The sequence below is a fragment of the Lytechinus pictus genome, chromosome 18, assembly GCF_037042905.1.
Source record: "Lytechinus pictus isolate F3 Inbred chromosome 18, Lp3.0, whole genome shotgun sequence".
NCBI classification, from domain to species: Eukaryota; Metazoa; Echinodermata; class Echinoidea; order Temnopleuroida; family Toxopneustidae; genus Lytechinus; species Lytechinus pictus.
This window is the reverse complement of record NC_087262.1, coordinates 1,140,253-1,164,136: the sequence shown is the minus strand read 5'-3', so window position 1 is coordinate 1,164,136 and position 23,884 is coordinate 1,140,253. Positions and strand designations below refer to the sequence as shown.

The 23,884-nt window shown below is 37.1% G+C and overlaps 1 protein-coding gene across 2 annotated transcripts; it reads right to left on the bottom strand.

The window, feature by feature from the left end:
* LOC129281716 (U1 small nuclear ribonucleoprotein C-like) lies at nucleotides 1–17,002 on the bottom strand. Of its 2 annotated transcripts, XR_010296424.1 has the most exons (6): nucleotides 16,685–16,901; nucleotides 5,318–5,360; nucleotides 4,347–4,455; nucleotides 3,110–3,364; nucleotides 1,899–2,160; nucleotides 1–1,350 (listed from the first exon to the last, which is right to left on the bottom strand). XR_010296424.1 is itself a non-coding variant. In XM_064112763.1 (5 exons), exons 1-5 carry the CDS (start codon nucleotides 16,690–16,692, stop codon nucleotides 2,135–2,137), a joined length of 441 nt encoding a protein of 146 aa, XP_063968833.1. In that variant the 5' UTR covers nucleotides 16,693–17,002; the 3' UTR covers nucleotides 1–2,134. The 2 variants fall into 2 exon arrangements, 1 of the variants encoding a protein (XP_063968833.1); XM_064112763.1 differs by having other exon boundaries at nucleotides 1–2,160; nucleotides 16,685–17,002.
* Between the last annotated feature and the right edge of the window lie 6,882 nt (nucleotides 17,003–23,884).

The window sequence follows — 23,884 nt, the reverse complement described above, 5'->3', positions numbered from 1 at the left end:
TAATTTACAAAAGTTGTATCTTTATTGAATATATTTGTACAGTTCATGATGGTCACATAAGGAAATGAAAGAAATGCTTCATAAAAACTGGTGACTCATTTTAGAGCAAGGGGACTTTACACAAAACCTTGTTTACATGTGCAGGATTTCTGTCACAAATTAGCTCTTGAAGAATCGAATTATATAATTTTGCAGGACTACAGTAGCGTTCTGATTCATAAAGACTTGTTTAAAAATTATAACAACAAATCCACAATTCCCATACCGAATTCACTATCAGCCATTCAAGTTATAGCTTTAATTTATTACTGTAAGTTTTTTATTATAACAAGTTTTATGACATGGGCCCCTAACCATACCTTGCCATCACAGGAACCCAGCCCTGGATGGGTAATAATCACCCCCCCCCCCCCCCGGACTGATGAAACAACATAATGGAGCATAACAACATGTGTCGTACAGGAGAAAATAACTATCAACTAACAGAACATTATGGCAAACTTCCTCATAAATACACATTACACAAAATCAAACATTCATTCAGGAAAAAATTAAGAGTGGACTTACAGTATAAAAAGATACACATAGGGGCCCTGTCTTCTAAAGAGTTGTGATCAATCAAAAATCAATTGCAACAATATGATTGATCTTAATTTCTTTCATTTAAATAGATGTCAGGTGGTATGTATCTCAAATACCAGATTCCTACTGGAAAGACTCCAGCGGAATCCGGGCAGAAACAGATCTGACACAACTCTTCCCTAGCAATATTACAACAAGGCATATATATTATAACCTGGCACATTTTTCCCAAAGGCTTACTATTAAACATAACTCTAAAATTGAATGCTACTTGATTTTAGTAAATCAGACATGCATATTTTGGAAATGTGAATATTCAAGTTACATGTAAATGTCTTCCTAATCCTACAATGGTCTACTGGACAGTGTCATAATGCAATTCCATTGCTGAAATGCTTTCTTCCTTGCACAAAGTCAGAAAATTCCTATCAAACCCTAATACATTTGTTACAACAGAAGGTCCCCATTGATATCTCCATATTTTCACCCAAAAAAGATATTGGGAAATTAAATAAATACATGTTTAATTTCATGCATAATCTGCATAATAATGCACCCCTACTCAAATTCTCTCTATCCCAAATTACATGTGTGTTCTATCATTTCATTTATTTAGATACAAAGTTTTCTTGTCCTGACAGCTCTATAAAAAGACACGAAAAAGCACATATATTAAAAACAAATTAAAATCATTGGTGGAACAAATACTTCAGACCCAAAATTGTTTCACTTTACATGAGGAGCTTTGATGATAAGAGATGTGTTGTACTTGACTGTTGCAGGTGTCAAAGAGTACTATAAACAGAAGCTAGTACAATGGTAACTTCCCTAAAATCCTTGGCCCGAATTCACAAAGGTGGTTTTGGAAACCCACAATTTAGTCCATGGATTATGCAGATTTTCTGTATATATTACGCATATTTATTGCATATATTAAAAAATGTCCAATGCTGATGCGCGCTTTTGTTACAGTGCACCAAATCGACGCCTGTTGCCATGGTTATCCACGCTATTTTATTCATGAGTTCACTGTTTTGAATAATGAGTCCACTCTTCAAACATAGGACTCATGAATAAAATAGCGTATCTTACCATGGTAACAGGCGTCAATTTGGCGCACTGTAACAAAGCACGCATCAGCATTGGAATGTTTTATACACGCACCCGATATGCGCTAAATAAAGCGTAATTTATATAGGAAATCTGCATAAACCATGGATTCAACCGTAGGTTTTCAAAACCACCTTTGTGAATTTGGGGCCTTGATTCTGATAAGCATTGTTACCATGGTAGTTACCATTGAATGGCAAAGTTACCATTATAGTAACTCTTATGCAACGGGGCCCTGGTGATCTTATATGCAGGTTTGACAACATCCCTGTCATTCACAAATATCATTATGAAGAAGAGTTTCAAAGTCCCAAATGGCACTGGAACGAAAATCCATGGAAAGAGTGTTCCACATATCTTTCAGATTGTTTTGGCCTTGCCTTATTGAATAAAAAACATTGATGGGCTATGTACAGGGGAGCAGCGGTCTGTGCGGGGTTGATCATAACGGTCCCATCGGTCTCATTACTGCAGGAAAAAACAAACACAGAAGAAAAGAGATTAATAATAACTAAAGATATCGAGGGTGTAAAATTGAAATTTGCAACTGCAGTACATTTTCATACACAGGGCCCCCCCCCCCCCCCCGCAACATAAAGCTTAGTGATGGATAATGGGGCTAATTCTTTTTGTGTGATTGATTAAATTATTTATTGTATATAATCAATCATAACAAGCCCCATGATCCTTGGAAAAAAGTTACATGGGGGCTTGGGGTGATTTTGACCCCAAAATGCCCAAAAGAGCCCCCCCCCCCCATGTGAACAAGTTGATATATGATCCCCTGTCGATTAATGTCGAACAATGTTCACATTGCATATTTTCCCATTTGGCTATAATGCATACTTTACGGGGGGGGGGGGCGGGTGATCAGCATTTAAATATTATGCCTCTGCTATAGCAAGAACAAGAATATTCCATGCTTAACTTTAAAATTTTGATATAATGACCTCTTTAATCACAGTACTAAATTTGCAAGGTAAATGCTCAAATGGCCGTTCTTGAATAAAAATAGAATCATAAGAGAGAGATTGTACAAGATACTAAGTATAATTCATAGCACTGATCCTCTTCAAAAGCTTTAGACAGGCTGTAACAAATAGATTTAATTTCTTGAATAACACTTTGACAATTCCTTTTTGCCCTGACAACATAAAACCTTTGTAGTATTAGCACACCAGCAAAACAGACTTCAGACTGACTTAATTCATGATTTAATTTCAAATGACGTACCATCGGTCGGTTTCGGTTTGTATGACAATAGCATGACCGTTTCTCTTTATGTACACGGTCACATCGGCGAACCAACCTTAGACCGATCAAATCTATTACGTTATTTCCAAAGACATACAATCGGTCGGTTTGGAGAATGTTACATTGGTGTGACTTTAGCAAAAAACAAAAACATGGTACTTACAGGGTCCAGGTCTAGGTCCACCCATGATAAAACCAGGTGGTCCTCTGGGATGAGGGGGTCTCATTAGACCAGCTCCAGGAGGCATAGGACCACCGGGGAATGGTCCATTGGGATTGTAGTTATTGGGAGGGGGTACACGGACTCCTGTACCTGGGGGTCCGGGAGGCCCACCGGGGCCCGGGGGTCCTGAGCCCGGAGGACCACTGCTGTTGGAGAATGGATTGTGTGCGATTTTACCGGCCTGGAATGCAGCAGCTGAGAAAGACACAGTATGAAAATAATATGTTAAACTTAAAAGCCAATTGTGGTAACAATCTCAAAATGAGTTAAAACAGAAGCCAATAAAATTTTCAATTTCAATTTCAATTTCAATTTATTTGCTCATAAAAATCCATACAAAAACATACATATACAAAGTATCATATTCACAAAATAGAAAAAACAACAACAACAAATAGAAATAAACATTGGATTGACTATGAGAGGGACAGCAAGAAAGGAACAAGCCTTGTGATTAGCTGACCCTATAACATAATAATTATACAAAGACTTCAATAACAAAGATAGAAAAAAATCACTAAACTACATGAAGGCAAAAAGTGTCTTGTACATGTTACATGCACTGTATGTGGCAGATAATTATGGCAGAAAATGCATAATTGCTGAGAAATGAGCAAAACAAACAAGGCATTCCAGCCAGGTGTTTGGTTTTTATTCATAACAATAATACACTGCCCGACATGTGCTTATCTGTGTTATTGATTTTCAGTGTGGTCACCTTTTAGTTATGATTTCATTCTTTTTAGTTTCAATTGTAAATGAATCAGATCGAGATCAACAATGATCAGGTGGCAATTAAGCTTGATTATAAACACTTTCTCATTTAATCGTTTTTGTTGCAACTACAGGTACTCAGCTTTAAATGAGGAAGAAATAAGGAGCTGATCGAAAGGAAGAAGTACAGAAAGAAATACAATTCACATGTAGAGATAGAAGATGGAACTAATGTTCATCATGACAAGGTTGACTAAATGATTATAATTCATTTTTAAAAATGAAGTTACATCTACAACTATAACTACTATGACTACAATATAAGGTTTCTGTAGATAAAAGATTTACATCATTGTAAGGCCCATTAAAAACAAAAATTAAATTCATTGATGAAACTGCTTAGTTTGTCTTGGACCATCTTTGGTTTGAAAACTTGTGATTGATGTTTCAGCCCTGTACTTACTTGTTTTATCAATGAGAGACTGTGCTTGCTCCTCCATCCATTTCTGATAGTATATCCTTACATTCTCTTTGTGTTTCCTTCCATTGCAGTGTGTCTTTCTTACTGACGGCTATAAATAATAAAGATAGAAAATATTAAATCAGTAATTTGTTTCCCTCTTTCCAACCTCCTCGCTCTTCTGCTCCACCTCATACTCCTTTCTCCTCCTTTTTTTCCCCTTTTCCTTCTAATCCTCCCACCATCCTCTCTTCTCATCCAATTCATTCTCAACCTTCTCTGGAGCGTAGTGGCCCAGTGGATTAGTCTCCGGACTTTGAAACAGAGGGTTGTGGGTTCGAATCCCAGCCATGTCGTAATTTCCTTCGGCAAGAAATTTATCCACATTGTGCTGCACTCGACCCTGGTGAGGTGAATGGGTACCCAGTAGGAATCATTCCTTGAATGCTTTAGTGCCTATTATTATGGCGGCTTAGCTACAGCCGGGGTAATAACATGATACCAAATATCAAAGCTCAGTGAGTATGCACATAGTAACTGCGCTATATAAATGGACATATTATTATTCTCTGTCTCCTGTCTCTTTCTTTCTTTCCTTCCTTCCTTTTACTTCCATCCTTTCATTCCTTTTCCCCTTATACTTCCCTCTCATCCTCCTTCTCCTTACTGTTCTTCCCTTCCTCACATTATTTAGAGTTTTTATGTTTCATCATATTGCCAGCTTATTCAAATACTATGATTTCCTTCCAGTTTTCTCCATCTTGCCCCAATACCAAATACTTTCCAATAGCTAAATACATGTATGTCAACAAGATTCATTTTTTCTCTCAAACACATCTTGATATAAGTTTGGCTCAGAAATTAAATGATGGATTACATTTGCAGTTGTTTTCGGGCAGTTCGAAAAGCACCAAACAAGACAAACTTTCCCATCTGAAACACAGTGAGTTTGAATATGCAATCATAGGACTTACCGAGTCATGTGTGAGATACGTGTCACAGTAGTCACAATAGTATCTGTAAGATGAAATAAGAACATTTTTATGAGCTATGGTGGTTAACAGCGGGTGAAGAAAGTTGCAGATGAACTAGGGAAAAAATTGTTTTTGTTTTTTTTACTTTTGAAATTCAAACATGCTCTTTTTGAATTGTCAATTTAATGCAGTTGTTTTCAGAACTTTAAAAAGTAGCAATCCCTTTCAGGACTTTCTTATCAATATAGTTCATTAAAAAATTTCTTCACTAAGGATATTTTGATTTTCCTTTTCCATCTAAGAAAGAATATATATAGATGGATATATAAAAAGGACTATACAGTGCATCCCAGAAAACAATTCAACAATTTACATAAATCTATGTTTTACATAGACCTCAATCAAGGATTATGCAACATCAGAATCCATCTGATGCCATTAGACTTTATTACTTTTAATTTATGAAAAGACTTGTTTTCCAATTCTGGTGTTCAGACAAACAGTTGTAACAGTGGCAAAATAACAATTAATGCTCTGTAGAATAAGCCTAGGGTGAAAATGTTAAGCATTCTTTTTTATCTTATCTTAAGCGCATATATATTTGACATTTGTATTCAAACTTTATATTATTATGGAAATTCAACTTAGGAAGTAGGATTTACTAATTTTACTTCAATTCAATTCTTGCCCTCTTTCATTGGTGTTATAGTCTGTGAACGAGTAAGTATTATTTGATGCAATCTTTTTCATTGCAGTCAATCCATCAGTCGATTCTCTCCACATGAACATATTTTTGTCATGGAGATCATTCATTGGATCAATCGCCAGCTAGACAATTGTCTAAAACCATGCAGAGATTGGCCCGTCGACAAATGTTGCTCAACTTCTTTCCATGATAAAAACAATGATGGCAGCGTAACAATCAGCAAAGTTCTCTTGCAGCATGTTCCTATGAAAAACTTTTGGTGAAAACACAAAAATCATTTTGACAAATCACGGAAACATCCTTTCAAGTCAAATTTTAGCACTTGCCAGCAAGAAATGGTTTCCAGACCTTGTCCTTGTTTACATGTAGTGCATTTATTTTACAAACAAGTGCAAGTGCCAGGCATCCAGGAGAACGATTTCGCGTTAGAGAATTATTTATTTTTGAAGGATAATGAATGAGTTAACTATTTCTGCAGGGAGTTTATTCCAGTCGAGTACAGCATCATCGTCCAGCAACCTTGTTCATTGAATGAGTGGTAGAGTAAAAACCCCCAAATATCAGACAAAAATGACTTAAACTCCTTCCCCGCAACTACAGGGACCCGTAATGGTGGGGGACTTGCATGCATGAGATACATGAACATACCTGCGTGGCAAAGGACAAAAGAGAACAAGATGGGGACATAAACATCGGCAAGGTTTCCACCGTCTTCTCAAGATATTTTTGTTTTTTTTAATGAATTTTTTGTTTAAAAATGGTATCAATATCGTATAAATGGCAGAAATGAAGTTGTAATATGTATCCCATTTCCATGATTTAGGGCTAGATCTTTTAGAAGGAAAGTACAGTGTAGAAATCTCGGGGGCAATTTCAGTTTTTTCAAGGAACACACACATAAATGGGATGCAATCCCTGGCTCCGTGTCTCTTCTACGGAAATAAAAGGAAGCCCGATGGTGGCACTAATAATTTCACAACCTTGATTCAGTCTCCTCAGTAATTTCATAACTGTGTCTAAAATAAATCATGCATCCTCTTTAGGCTAAAAATTTATGTTGTCGCGGTTCTACAGGCAGCGACATCAAGAGCAAGAAGAGATGAGGAACAGAGGGGATCAGAGTGCTCAAATAAGTCACCAAATGGACTTCATATCGATCGGTAAGTGAATGGAACAATTTGATGAGATTAATATAAATTTTGTAGAAATCGTCTATTTCGTGCAATCGCATGGAAGTGTTTTATCTGGACTACAGGGGCCGATTGCACGAAAGAGTCTTTCCAAGGACCGTCTTTCGTGTCATCCATCTTTTATGATGCGCTATAAGCGGGGTGTTTCTGAAATTTATGATAAAATATAAAATTTAATAGCTTGCTTTTAAACAAAATTTTATACAATTTCATGAGATATCACATCATTTTATAAACAAATATTTTGTTTATTTTAACGGACGAATAAAATATGTTTGCAGATAATTTGTTTGAAAATTTTATACAATTTTAATGAGATGTCACATCATTTTATAAACAAATATTTTGTATATTTTAACGGAGGAATAAAATATGTTTGCAGATAATTTATTTGAAAAGCGTTTCACATGGCGCATGATAAAATATGGGTGACACGAAAGACGGTCCTTGCAAAGACCCTTTCTTGCAATCGGCCCCAGGATTTCCAAACATGTCCAAATTCTGTGGAAGGATCAGCTCATAGAGAGAGTTGCATGCATCGTGCCTTGATTTTACCGTGCACGGCGGCATGTATTGAACCCTTGAACCCTCCGAGACATAGAAGGCACATTGGACCCTCATCAATATGGAAACAAGGCTAAGACATCTACCACGCACTACCTTGTTAACTTGTTAGACTTCCTCCATTCCAATGCTGACAAACCTGGTTATACCTTAACAGTGGTACTGACTGACTTTTCAAAAGCATTCGATCTTGTAGATCACAACATTGCTATTCGCAAAATCTTTTCTCTTGGAGCTACACCTGAACTAATCCCATGGCTGTCGAGTTTCCTAACCCAAAGAACCCAACGGGTGAGGTATAGTGGTGAATTATCAGACCAGCGAGTAACACATGCTGGCGTCCCTCAAGGGACACGATTGGGCCCCTTACTCTTCCTCACACTCGTGAATGATGCCCTCCTTGAATCATCGGTCCCTAGGTGGAAGTACGTTGATGATCTTACACTGGCAGACAGACGACCATCAACATCCACTGGCAGCATTTCAGTCGCTGTGCACGAACTAGAGACTTGGTGTAGAAACGCTAATATGAAGCTAAACCCTAGTAAATGTCAATCCCTTCAAGTGTCTTTTGGTAGAAACCCCCCATTGCCACAACCAGTTAGCATCTCTAATCAAGTCATCGAAAATTCAAATCATGTAAAACTGTTGGGTGTCTCAATCCAAAATGACTTGAAGTGGAGTCTTCACATCACTGACATCGTATCCAGAGCAAGTAAAAAACTGTACATGATTCGACGTCTGAAAAAGTTCAACCTCTCTAGAAAAGACCTGCTAACTATCTTTACATGCTATCTACGACCCATACTAGAGTACTGTGCACCTGTGTGGCACTCGTCCATAACAGCCAATGAATCAAAACAAATAGAATCTATCCAGAAAGAGCATTGCGTATAATTTTTGGCAAAGATTATTACTCATGGGCAATTCCATGGAAAATGTTCACTTTAGAGAAAAAATGAAGTTTAAGATTTCACTTAAGCAGTCAAATTTTCTTAAAAAGTAATCTATAAAGTTTCAATTTCCAATAGAAAAATCGCAATATTGATAAATTTTTTTAGTTTTTTCCACCATAAAAAAAATAGAATAGTAAATTGCAAAATCTAAAAAATGTGGCTATTTTTTAACATTTCATCTTTCCTGTCTCTATTAAAAGCAAATAAGGTCCCAGAGGTCTCTTTTAACTTTTGAATAGTTGATTAATGTTTACATCAACATAAAATCATCGTTGAATTTTATGCCATTCATCAATTTTAGAGAAATCGATCTTCAGATTTGTGTAATTTCTTTATCATTATCAGTGTCATGTCCGTTACGTTTTTCACTTAAAGTTTTCACAGCTTACAGGAAATTTGTCTGAAGGTACTGCAGATTCAGATTCTATGTTAGAATTAAACCCCCTACCATGTGTAGCAATCATTTTCCCTCACCACTTTTCATTTTCATAAAAATGGCGTAACGGACATGACACTTCGCGTAACGGACATGACGCCTTATATATGACAAAAGGCAGCATTCACGAAAACAAAATATTAGGCTCAGTTTCACAGACTGAGGTCAGTCTCAATTGCTCGAAGGACAATGAAACTCTTGAAGCAAGTTAGCTTTTGTGAAAGCAGAAAAATCTAAGAATAAGATCAACAAAAGTTTGAGTAAAATAGGACTAGCAATAGAAGAGTTATGAGCATTTGAATGTCGAGATCACTAATGCTATGGAGATCCTCCCATTGGCAATGCGACCAAGATCTATGATATCACAGATGAACAACTCTCCCCTTTTGGACACTGAAAATATACCCCAAAACATATCTTTTTGCTCATTCTAATCATATGACAAACGATTCATCAATGATTTAATGTTGTGAAACCTCTGTACTTGTCCTCTCATAAAGAGAACACCTCACCTTGTGATAGACCCTATAAAAGTGAGAATATAGGTGAAATAAGTACTACAGTAATGAGGGAGTTGTACGTGTGTGACATCACAGATCTTGGTCGCATTGCCAATGGGAGGAACTACATAGCATTAGTGATCTCAATATTCAAATGCTCAAAACTTTCTTATTATTCATTAAATCTTCCTCAAACTTTCAACAATATTTTTCTTTGATTTTTCTCTTTGATATGGATTCAGCTGGTTTCAAGGGTTTCATTCTCCTTTGAGGATAGCTGGATGTAATAACTCCTAGAATCTGCATGTCATTCAAGCTATTTTTAGAAGTTGGTTAATGATGAAAGTTCAGCTCTTGTTCTTGTGTATTTTCTGAGAATTAACGGTATGCCACATAATATTAGGATAAGATGAAGCTAGATCTGGCAACATACTCGGATCACAATCTGTATCATTTGTGTTTGAACAATACAATTGATTATCTTAGGTGTTTGCACTGACAGTTTGGAGCATGATAAAATTCCAACTTGTGAATTCATGAGATCATTTTTGATATTGCTTCAAAGTATCTGACTTTCACCAACCTCAACTTCTTCAGTGATGGCACGGGCTCACATTTAAAAACAAGTCTGTATTCAGATATCTGTGTTACATGATGTAGCTCTATGAATCCATGAATCTACAGTGGCACTTCATTGCAATATCACAAAGCAAAGGGGCCGTGGAAGGAATGTGGTGCAATCAATAAATTATGTCATAGTATTTTGGTCAGCCATAATCACGATTTGAATGATGTATCTTCATTTGTACACAAGCAGCGCAGACAATGCAACGAAATTAGATACAGCCACATTTGTCAGCAAGCAAGATCGTAAGATTTAGAACATCCAAGATTTGATGAAAGGATGATTATACTCAGGATGATATTTATTTTGAATGAAAAAATCTCAGAAGCGATTTATATACAAACATTCCAATTAACTTTCAACTCATACATAATCGATAATGAAAGACTGGTTTCCAGGTACTGCTATTAAATTTTAAAATACTTTTTAATATAATTTTTTTAATCTTAAAACTGACATTACTACTAGTACATATTCTTTATCATAAAATACATTTCATAATATGTTCATCTTGGATTTATACAGGTCTGGTACATTTTGTTTTCTTCTCACAAAATTAGATTTGGTCTTCTCAGTGTGTCGTAATGGTACTATAAGCATTGTATTCTATATAAAATTATCATGTAGGCTATTGAATTAATAATACCTGACAATAATATCTACATGTTTTTCTTAATAATGTTAGTAAAGGTACTTTGCTGTTACATAATTACATTCATTATTCATATTTCTTTCATTTTGAAACTAAGAAGTGCTGATGAAGTTCACTTCGTAAGGGTGTCATGTCCGTTACGCTAGTGTATATTGTCAAATAGTAAGCCATGAATAAAAAATAATCTTTACTATCAACTTTTTCTCTTTTAATTAGGTGTGGCGGATGGTAGTAACTGGAAAATACTCATTAACTGTTGTTAACTGGTGTAAAAGAAATTTTTCTAAATATTTGTTTGTTTTATAAATATTATACGAAAAGCCCCTCTCTCAAATTGCAAAATAATAGGAGATATTACAGATTACCAGTTATGATGTGTGTCTCAAACCGCTAGCCTTAACATGCAAACAATTAGACTTGTACCATATCTTGTAATAAAATAATTATATTCGCTTACAAAAAGTGGACGAAATTGTCATGTCCGTTACGCTTCGTGTGTCATGTCCGTTACGCTACATTTTGAGCTATGAATACAGAATGCACTGCAAAACTGTTGTTAAACACCATTTTATGGATAGAGCATGATCTTAAGGTTAAATTAACACCAACATCGGGTACATGCAATCTAAGAATTCACAGGAATTTTGGTAAGCAATAGGAGGTAAAAATGCTTCGTCCATTTCGTGTCATGTCCGTTACGCTCACAAAGAGTACAATTTCTCCGCAACTGTTCAACGAAACGATTTGTAATTTCATGTGTATGTAACTGATACTTAAATATGTCTGATAAGCTCAGTAACAATTATCAAAAGACTGCTTATTCTACTGTATAAACCTTTGAATCACAAAAATTTGTCTGAACGTCATGTCCGTTACGCTGGAATTGACCTCATATGATAATGCACTTTCAACTTCTGGCCTTACAACCTTGTATGACAGACGTGTCACTTTGTGTATGAAATTTGCACTGTCCCTTGAAAAGTTCTTTCCTCATTGTCTACCCCCCAAACAATCCGAATTCAGAGCCCTCCGAAATAGTGAGAAATATAGACTGACGAAGTGCCGCACAGAACGATACAAGAAAAGTACCATGCCCTATCTAATCAGGCTTTTAAATGATAGATGAGTAACACACATGTTTCCATGAAGTTTAAATGTGCTATGTAATTCTCCAAATGAATTGATCTTATAATGTATTAATTACCCTTTTTATATCCATGTTGAATATTATCAATTCCCTATGTATGTTCAAGTAATTATATATTTGTTTATATTGCAAACACCAGATGAACGAAACAATGGCCAATTTGACAGATTATGCCTTTATCCCATTTTGAAACAATACCCCATTTATTTTGAAACTTAAATAATAATTTGCTGAAAAATGTTTTGTACCCCCCCCCCTCCCGTTCCATATATCTTTATCTCCATTATGTTAAACCTTTACGATTTTTTGTTCAGCAGGACCGTTTTTTCTTCTTTACGTTCTACTTGTACATGCTCCATCAATTATATGCACATATATATTTTTCTGTAACCCCTGCCAGTAGGCCTACTCGTAATTACATGTAGCATCACTTCTAATAACTGCTCCCTTACACACACTCAACTTAATATCATTTCTCTTATTTTGCAATCATTATTGTTCATTGAAATTATTACGGTTAATCAAAATTAGTATTGCAAATTAGAATCATTATTATTGTAAACTTGAATTATCACTGTATATTTGAATTATTATGGTTAAATTGAATTAAGATTATTATTGTAATTGAGATTTTATTCATGTCTATGTGCAATTTATATGTTTTTATTTGTAAATTCAACGGCAAGATAGCTTTCGTGGCTGCTAAATTGAATAAATACATCTTGAATCCTTGAACCCTTGAGTGGCTCAGCTCCGCCGCCACCTAACTTCCCGGGGCCTGTTGCATGAAAGGGTCTTTCGTAGAACCGTTCTACCTAAGAACGAGATATCGCTCAACTGTTTCACAAAGCTGATTTGGGGGATACAAAGAATGGTCCTTGGAAAGACACCTCCAGACATGTCCTACATGTACATGTATGTAGGCATGATCTTCTTTGCACACCGCCCGCCACCGTCGGCATTGAGAGAAAATGCGTTTACGGCAAGCCACACTGACATATCACCTTTAAACATTTTTGGGGGGTCATTCCATTCGATTGCACTCTGATGAATTTTATCTGGGATGCCGCCAAGTTATTTTTTATATGGGTGCTAGTTGTCATCGATTTCAGGTCGTCTTGCATGGCAAGACGACCAAAAAGCGGATGTCATTTTAATTTCTCCGGGGTACATGTAAAAGGCCCAAATATTTTTTTAGTTTGTTTTCTTTTATTCTCCCTCCGTCTTTCCCCCTCCCTTTTTTCAGTTTGTTTTTTTCAATTAAACTTGAAATATCGAAATGGGTAGCAATATCTTTGGCCCCTCATGCTTTCTCATTAGATAAACAACATGAAAACAAATTTAAAGGACAAGTCCACCCCACCCAAAAGTTGATTCGAATAAAAAGAGAAAAAATTCCAACAAGCATAACACTGAAAATTTCATAAAAATCGCATGTAAAATAAGAAAGTTATGACAGTTTGAAGTTTTGCTTAATTTTACAAAACAGTTATATGCGCATCCTGGTCGGTAAGCAAATGAGGAAACTGATGACGTCATACACTCACCATTTCTTTAGTATTTTATTACATGAAATATGAAATATTCTAATTTTCTCTTCATTGTCAAGTGAAAAAAGATATAAATTCCTCCCTGAACATGTGAAATTACCATTGTGTAATACTATATAGTTCAGTCAAGGTGGTCCTTATTGTCAAATCTGTAAAAAATGAAACATTGTCTAATTCAAACAATAAAAAACAAAAGAAATAGTAAGTGAGGAACATCATTAACTGTCTCATTTGCACTTCAGTCTTCACTCAGTTGTGCACATCACTGTTTTGTGAAAAATAAGTGAGATTTTAAAATGTCATAACTTTCTTTTTTTACATCCGATTAATTATGATGGAATCTTCAGCGTTACGCTAGTTTGATTTTTCTCTATTTATTCAAATCAAAATTTTTCTGGGGTGGACTTGACCTTAAACAAAAAATTATGTATGGAAAAAAAACGTGTTTATAACGTTCAGCAAAAAAAAAAAAGAAGATGATACAAAACTAAAATGTTACTAAACATGCTAAATCAAAAACGTTACGGACGCGAGCATCGCGTAACGTTGGGGAAGTACAATAAGAAACAAGATGGCGGCGTAAACATCGGGCAAGTCTCTTCCGTCTTTTCACAATATTTTTTCATTTTTTTTATGAATTCTTGTTTTAAAAATAACAACGAGAGCGTAGCCGTAGAAATGTCGGGAATGAAGTTTTATCCATGTAGGCCTACATGAAATTAGACTTAGAGCTAGCCTAGATCTTTTACTTTTAGTTTTACTTTTAGAAGGAAAGTAGAAATCTCGGGGGCGAAAGTTTCAAGGTTTTTTGCGGTACACGCAGATGAATAGGGAGGACTGCCTGGCTTCGTTTAGAGTAAGCCTACGTTAGTAAATGATTTTTACTCTCAAGAAGCCGCCTGGCTAGACTCACTCACGTAAATTTAATAAAACTAAAACTAAAACTAAAGACAGAGACAGGCACAGCGTCACAGGCTTCACGGGCCTAATCACTAGAGGCAGGCCATAGATATTCATTCGAGCCAACCCATTGCTATTTTTTAAATTTTGATATGGCTGATTAACAAAGTGTATGCATATGATTGTCCATCTAACACTGATTCTATTTTTGGTAATTATTGAACTTCCTTTTCCCAAATTGGGAAGAAATATCACCAACTTTGGACTATATTTTGACTGGCGGAAGGATTAGGGCTATTTTGCTGTTTGAGGTGATGAATCTGCTCCCCCCGACGGTGTCTTCAAACACGCCAATTTATTTTTAAAATGAGCCAGTCGAGGGACCCTTTTCTGGTCAGATATGGATTGCCAGATAAAAATCCTATCCACTGGTAGTAAACATTCGACCCCCGAATTTCACCCTTATTTTTTATGAATTTTTTAAAATGCCAATTTAACACACGAGTCTATGGGGAATGAGTTAGGCCTGTGATACCTATAGCATTGACCATAGCCTATTACAAGGAAATTCCCTAGTTGATGAATATACCTGCCCAAAAGGGGCCCAAACTCTTCAGTAGCAGATTGCTTTCACTAGTATACATGTTTCAATCATCAAGAGGTCCAAAACTGAACTTCATGGCTATATACAAGGCTACATAGGGGGTATAACAGGTAACAAATTGTGATTAGTAACTCTGTGTTTGTGTACCTAGGCTAGGCCATGTAGGCTGTGTATTTGTCTCTGTGATTCATGTTGTCGTGTGTTTTCGTATACCGACGAGCGCTGATGTAAATCCTGTATAGCACCCATCACAAGATATAGTACACATTAGATAGGCCTTGCATCAATTGCACTTGTGAAATTGGTTCATGGGGAAGGGAAGGGAAGGGAAGGAGAAGAGAAAACTTTAGAATTTGGCTGAAGAGTGGTGGATTCAATAGGGAGGTGGGGGGGGGGGGGTAGAGAAAAGCATAGTTAGTATGTTGGGGGGGGGCTGAGAATGAGTGCTACTGCTATCTTGTTCAACTTTTACTGACTTCTAGCCAGACTAGCCCCCATCCATTTAGAATACAAGCCATCTAACCCCCTCTCTCCTTGTCTCTCTCTCTTACATCCCTTGGCTTGGGCCCTTGTCATAGGAAGATGTGAATGTATAGTATGCTTGTATGTTGATTCTCATTTATTTTTATTGTTATCTAATTTAACTCATGTGAATCTGGTATGTGGGCAGATCTTGAATCCAGATATGCACACTATTCATATCTACAATTTACATTATAGGATTTGGGCCCTACATTGCATCCATTGTTGAGCTACATATAGGCAGGTAGGATGTGTGTAAATCCATAGGGCACTAGACATTAGGAGTAACATTAAAATTGGTCATTACATAACACATCTGTATATTTCATGCATTTCTTTGTGATAAAGTGAGTGTACAGATGTTAAAGAAAAGCCAGGAAGGTAAATTAAAAAGAAACCTTCATGTGCCATACAATACAGGCTTCACGGGCCTAATCACTAGAGGCAGGCCATAGATATTCATTCGAGCCAACCCATTGCTATTTTTTAAATTTTGATATGGCTGATTAACAAAGTGTATGCATATGATTGTCCATCTAACACTGATTCTATTTTTGGTAATTATTGAACTTCCTTTTCCCAAATTGGGAAGAAATATCACCAACTTTGGACTATATTTTGACTGGCGGAAGGATTAGGGCTATTTTGCTGTTTGAGGTGATGAATCTGCTCCCCCCGACGGTGTCTTCAAACACGCCAATTTATTTTTAAAATGAGCCGGTCGAGGGACCCTTTTCTGGTCAGATATGGATTGCCAGATAAAAATCCTAGCCACTGGTAGTAAACATTCGACCCCCGAATTTCACCCTTATTTTTTATGAATTTTTTAAAATGCCAATTTAACACACGAGTCTATGGGGAATGAGTTAGGCCTGTGATACCCACAGGCACACAGCCACTGACAATGCCTTGGCACAGCCACACAGACACGCACAAACAAATTCTCGAACACGAAGGGAAAACCGTTCTAATTAAGATCTACGACCAATTAAAAAGAAATCTGTCTAAAACTTACTTAGGCATGTTCCAATATGTTTTAATTCAGCGAAACAGTATTCAAAATTCGAAGTTAAATGAGATTTTCCAGTCTCCAAATCCAAGTTAAACAGTCACAAAAACGTCAAGATAGATAGATCGGCGTGTAATAAAGCTATGGTACTAAACATAGAGCAAAAAGAAATTGAAATCTGATCTGATCTTGCTCGTGCTCGCGATCGGCTCCTGAAAAATATGTGTGCCTCGTATCCGATCGTATTGTCCGAGTAAAAAAATCTGACCAAGCACAGACAGTCAGACACACAAGTCCCGACCAAAGTATCTTCATTTTATGCATGCAGGTCTTCCCCCATGAAAGGCTATTTTAATTTTCAAGTATATAGAGTCAACAGCACCTGTACTATCGAATAAATTGTTTTTACTGAGGGTCATCATCCATCATGCACTTAAGTAATTCCACCTTCCAAAATCGTTAAAAACATACTTGGTCTCATGTAAATTATTTTGTTTATGAAAGGTGTATTATAATATTAGCTTGTTGTTAAGTTGTCAAGTAATACTTACTGTTATACGTCTAAAGTACTTGTGTGTAAAGCGCATAAAGATTATGCGCTAATAAGCATCTATTAGAGAAGAAGAAAGAAGGAGGAAAAAAACCCATTAAGGCCTAGTAAAGAATCCAAAAATGAAATATCACGGCACAAACTTTATGTAGGATGTATCATATAAGCAACTAGAGATAAGATAGTTGGTATAGCTCCTCTAGAACATCAACCTCTCCAGAAATTAATGACCGTCATTATCCACTTTGGCTCATGATCTCATCTTTATCTTTTTTTTTATTCTGAATTTTCTGATCGGTTATTGATTTTCTTGAAGTTTGAACACTGGTCGGAGTAGTAGTAGGCATCATGTACAGTGGACGGAACCCTGAATTTAATGTGTATCATAATCATGATAATGAGAATTTCCGTGATACATGAAATTGAAAGTAATCTTATGATAATTATTCAATTCCTAACACCACGAGTAAAGCTTGCAAATTTGGATCATATCCAAACTGAAGTAATAATATCACTATGCACTCGATATTAGTACAAGGGCGTTGGCTAGCTGGGGTGCACTGGGTGTTAACATGCACCCTCCCGTTGAGGCAGAGGAGTTCCGCCACTGCATGGCAGGCAAGCAAAACGAAATTTGTACCCGGCGGCTGATTTTCCAGACTTGAAGTTCCATCCCCCCAAGATGTGCACCCCCAGGACCAAAATCCAATTGAAACCAGTTGGATTTCCAACTGGTTTCAATTGGTTTCAACTGGTTTCAATTGGTTTTAACTGGAATTTAACAATTTCCAGTTGAAACCAGTTGGGCAACTGGAAATCCTAACTGGAACCAGTTGGGTAACTGGAAATGACTTCCGACTGGAAATGATTTCTAACTGGAACCAGTTGGGTATCTGGAAATCCTAACTGGAACCAGTTGGGCAACTGGAAATCTTAACTGGAACCAGTTGGGTAACTGGAAATGACTTCCAACTGGAAATGATTTCTAACTGGAACCAGTTGGGTAACTGGAAATCCTAACTGGAACCAATTGGGCAACTGGAAATCCTAATTGGAACCAGTTGGGTAACTGGAAATGACTTCCAACTGGAAATGATTTATAACTGGAACCAGTTGGGTAACTGGAAATCCTAACTGGGACCAGTTGGGCAACTGGAAATCCTAACTGGAACCAATTGGGCAACTGGAAATCCTAATTGGAACCAGTTGGGTAACTGGAAATGACTTCCAACTGGAAATTATTTCTAACTGGAACCAGTTGGGTAACTGGAAATCCTAACTGGAACCAGTTGGGTATTAAACTGGAAATAAAACTGGATCCAGTTGGGTAACTGGAAATGATTTCCAATTGGTTTCCAATTGGAAATTTTCCAGTTACCCAACTGGATCCAATTGAAACCAGTTAATTTGCATATTATCTGCCAGTGTGCACAGATTAATGTTTTATGGAATTCATCATCATTTACAATGTATCTATTTAATTCTTTTCAATTTCAAGTACCACACTTTTTTAAGATAAGTGTTTATAATACTTAGCAGTGAAAACCATGTTCATTAATGTTATAGATTATAATTACAACAGATTCAAAGATAATTAGTACACCATTAACTGTTACCAAATTACATCAAACAAAAATACATATATTTGAAGATCTTCCATATAAATATATACATATGAAAGTCTGTATTTTATCAATGCCCTTTACATTGGTAATAATAGACATATAACACTGCTTCTGAGTTGGCATGAGCAATAGTTAGTGCAAATGCTAATTAATTTGTAACTAATTAAGTTCATTCCAACTGGAAGTTCCAATTGGATCCAGTTGGAAACCAATTGGTTTCAACTGGTTCCAGTTGAAACCAGTTGCCTCCAATTGGTTTCAACTGGAACCAATTGAAACCAGTTGCCTCCAATTGGATTCAATTGGTTTTAATAGGGAAATTGGAACAACTGGAACCAATTGAAACAAATTGCCAACTGGTTCCAGTTGCCCAATTTGTTTTAACTGGAACCAATTGGCAACTGGTTTTCAATTGGAACCAGTTGTTCCAATTTCCCTATTGAAACCAGTTGGCCAACTGGTTTCAATTGGTTTTGCTCTAATTGGTTTTAACTGGATTTTGGTCCTGGGCCCCAGGCCCATAAATACCACTGTAGCAGAGGCGTCGATCCTGGGGGGGGGGGGGGGGGCAGGGGGGCGATCGCCCCACCAATGAAAATATTTGGGGGGGGGGCAAACATATCATTTTGCCCCCCCAATAATTCCGGATATACCACCAAAAAAAACAAGATTGTAATGTTCAGCAAGCGAGATTGAGATTCAAAACTCTTTCTTTTAAAATCGTGCTCAAAATGTCCGCTTTTCAGATTGGAATATAAAAATTTTTAGCTCGCGCTTCGCGCTCGCATCATTTCTGTAGCAAAAACCTATACTTTTCATAATTGAATAGGTTTATGTAAATGTCCCATTTTCAGTTTTAAGCTTCAAAAGAACTCCTGCTTCGATTTGCAATAATCTTTTCTTGGATATATATCTTGTTCTTTATCAAAAACTTCCATTAAACTGTCATTTTTTCAGATCGAAATATCAAAATTTTCAGCTCGCGCTTCGCGCTCGCATCTATTCTTCTTTTAATTAGATACCAATCTTAATCATTACTACCAAAAATGCTTAGAAAATCAAGCTTTCAGGTCAGAATATAAAGAAATTTCAGCTCACTCTCGGCACTCGTGCAATCTGTGTAGTGAAATATGTATCCCGATCCTCATGAGTTACAAACAGCCCTATAAACAGGCACGCTTTTCCTGTCAGTATGCTAAAAAAAAATCAGCTCGCGCTTCGCGCTCGCATTGTTGGTGAGATACGTGTCTGTGTCTCATGAGTCATATTTATATATATATATATATGTGTGTGTGGGGTGGGGGTGGATGGGTGTCTTATACGATCAAGCGCCTTTGGAACGTTAATGATTTTGCCCCCCCCCCCCAATCTGAAAAATGGATCGACGCCCCTGCACTGTAGTTCAACCTCCCCAGGATGTCCCAAAATGTGCACCTCCCCGTGCTCAAACCATCTACGCCCTTGTAGTATGCATGAAACTGAGAAATTTTAGATCTACATACAAACACAAGTACAGTATTATATTTTCTTAATCTCCGGGCTTAATCTACATAGAAATCTGTAAATACAACATAAATCTTTTCCAGATGCATGACCGCTCATATAGGCCTAGACCAAGGGTTAATGATAAAGTTTTCATATAGGGCCTGCATACCTACTGCTGCAATTTTCAATTAAGGGACGGGACGGATAATGATTTGACTATGATTCGATGCTTTTTCATCAAGGTTTAATGGGGATGCTCTTTTCTTTTTATAACGATTCCATCAGGGCAAAAATATTATAATAACTTTAAAACATATCATGTTAATTGCTGAGTGTTGTATAAAAATAGGCCTATATAGCCTAAAGACCGATATCCATCCACGTCAATGAAAATCTGGAACTCGTAATCGACCTGGCGTATGAAAAATATGTTCATAGCTGTCAGCTAACTTTGTTTTTGTATTGTGTAGTGCTAGCTAGGATAGGCTGTTGACTCGTCTGGAAAATTGCAAATCATCAAAATTATATATTTTCCCCGACCCAAATAAGGGCGCTGAGTCGGATTAGGAACTTCAAATTCCAAATTGAGGATGTTGTTTTCCTTCTCTTTAAGTGGTGGTGCATGCAGGGGCGGATCCAGGATTTTCCCAAAAAGGGGGGGGGGGCAAATTTTTTGGAGGAAAGTTTTGACAAGACAAAAAAAAAGGTCTTCAACCACAAATTAAGGATATTTCGTACCCGAACAAATTTGACAAGCAAAAAAAAAAGGTTTTCAACCACAAATTAAGGATATTTTGAAAAAAAATTGACAAAAAACAAACCTGGGTGCGAGAAATTTTAAAGAGGGGAGTAGCATGCAGAAGAGATCGAGCTATCGAATGAATGAAACATTTGAAAGCCTTACGAAAATACCCCATTTGAGGCGTCACCGCAGTTCGGATCGCAAACTGCGGTTTTAGACCCCATTTTGAAACTCTCATTTTTCATTTGAACATTTCCATGCAAGCCCCGATAAACCCATCTTGGCCAGGTAATCCCCGTTGTCTCAATTTCACCTCCACAGGCCAGTAAAGCCAAGGACGAAATGATAAACAACAGCTGTGCTATTACGTAAGACTTCTCTGCCCAGCTGTAGAAGGACCTTCGGAATGAAATTATTGTATTCGATATTTAATGACGTTTCCAAAGGCATATTGTATTCAGACATCCAATATTAGACATCCAAGTGGGTGCGTCGTGGTTCTGACTCTCGCCTTTGAAACAGAGGGTCGTGTGTTCGAATCGTAGCCATGGCGTATTTTCCTTCAGCAAGAAATTTATCCACACTGTGCTGCACTCGACCCAGGTGAGGTGAATGGGTACCCGGCAGGAGTAATTCCTTGCATGCACTGAGCGCCGGTGATGGTAGCTCGAGCTAAAGCCGGGGTAATAATAGCAGCGCTTTGTATCCTCTGGCAAAAAGCGCTTTATAAATCCAACTATTATTATTATTATTATTAGTCCTTTTTCAATTTCGAACGAAGAAAATCGACCTCGAAATAAGGAAAATAAGCGAATAAAAATTACGGTATGCTTTGCATGCAGGGACCTCCCTCAGCGCTGCGATGCATCCCATAGTTTCTGTCCGTCCAGCAAGAAAATATGGGATGCATGCCGTTCACTCGTGCATTGATACAGTCCTAACGTTCGAAAAAAAAACAGCCAGACAGAAAGAAAGAAAGAAGGAAAGAAAGAAAGAAAGAAAGAAAGAAAGAAAGAAAGAAAGAAAGAAAGAAAGAAAGAAAGAAAGAAAGAAAGAAAGAAATAAAGAAAGGAAGGAAGGAAGGAAGGAAGGAAGGAAGAAAGAAAAGAAGAAAGAAGAAAAAAGTTGCACTTCACCGCGTGTATATACACGGAACTTCATAGCAGGCTCTTAGACACATTGCAATTCATCGTGTGTGGCCCCTGCTGTGACTGTATGTGCTGGGCTGTCGTGTTATCTTCGGACCGAGGTCAAGAAACAGGTGTTTTGATACTTAAATTGCAGTTCGGGCTTATAGTACTTGGAGAAGAAAATTGGTGAAAAAGAAACTGGGGTATAGTGTTCTCAAATGGAGGTTTTTCGTCATGGTAATTTGAAAAGTGAAAGTATTTTTTAGAACTTTTTGCGGTTCGCATACGAATAGGATCCTTTGATATAGCTTTAATTTGATGCTGACACTTGTTTAATGTACATTTTGTACATATTTGTAGTCGATATATCTGTTTATTATGTATTCTCCTTTGTCATTCAATAGTACATTTAGATCTACATCTTATTTAGAGGTATAGGGCCCCACTCACAAGCTGTGCTTCTTCGGGGTCCTAGAAAACCGTTCATATTGTATCATGTATTCTTTTGTACCATCTGATCATTGATTTGTACTCATAATATGTCTGGTTTTTTAATAAATTGAACTTGAACTTGAACTTGAATTTGCAATTACTAAATGTGCAATTTTTATTTCAGCAATGCCCCGGCCCCAAAGTTTTCCTCGCATGCGGCCGCCTGTGCTTTCGATTCGTAGTTAAGTATTGTAATTTGAAGCTTGTTTGAAATGTATGCTTACAATCTAATATGCCAATATAATCATTGTAAGCCAGTTTGTCTTATAATACATGTAAAAATAGTAGGCCCTACTAAAAAAAAAAAAAAAAAATCTGCTCACGTCTGCACTGTTGCACATGAATGAATCATTATGTAGAGCGCCAGCTACTGCTAAATACCGGTAATGCAAAACTGGGTGTTTTTTTCTATCTGGTCAATTTTTCGTGTGAACCCTTGAGATTTGGATTTGGTGAGTTACTTAATTGATTTCTTTAAAGTTTCAGTGTTCTTCTTAATCTTATTAACTGTGCAAGGTGTTAGTTTTTATTTATGTAAGCGTTATGCCGGGGAATTCAGCATGTGATTAATTCGTCATTAAAAATTGGAAAATAAATGGCATGGGCCTCGGCCCTCGCACTTCTTCTGCACGGGGAATCTCCTTGACCCTAAAGGCCCGTTTACACCGCATCCGGCACGGCGACCGTGCACGGCATTCCGGCACGGCATACGGCACGCCGTGCTGTTTTCCAGTTTCCACTGCCCCACGGCACGGCAATAAAGCCGTGCTCGGATCCCGTCCAGCAGGCAAAAACCGTCCAATGTACCCATGAAAACCCAAAGCAAAGTAGCCTGCTTCAGGCGTGGCAAGAAGTAATTTTTAAGGGTTTTCGTGTATCTATGTCCTACCCAGGTAAAAAAACCAGTTGAAACCAGTTGAAATTTTAACTGGTTTCAACTGGAGTCAACTGGTACCAGTTGAAACCAATTGGCACAACTGGTAAACTCCCACCATACCAGTATATTCCAGTTGAAACCCATTGTCCCAACTGGACATGCTGAAAACATACAAGTTTATTCCAGTTGAAACCAATTAACTATACTGGTATAAATTAGTACACCAGTTAATACCAGTTAAAACCAATAGGCCTTTCTGGTTTATCTACCAATATATTCCAGTTTAAAACCCATTAGCCAAACTG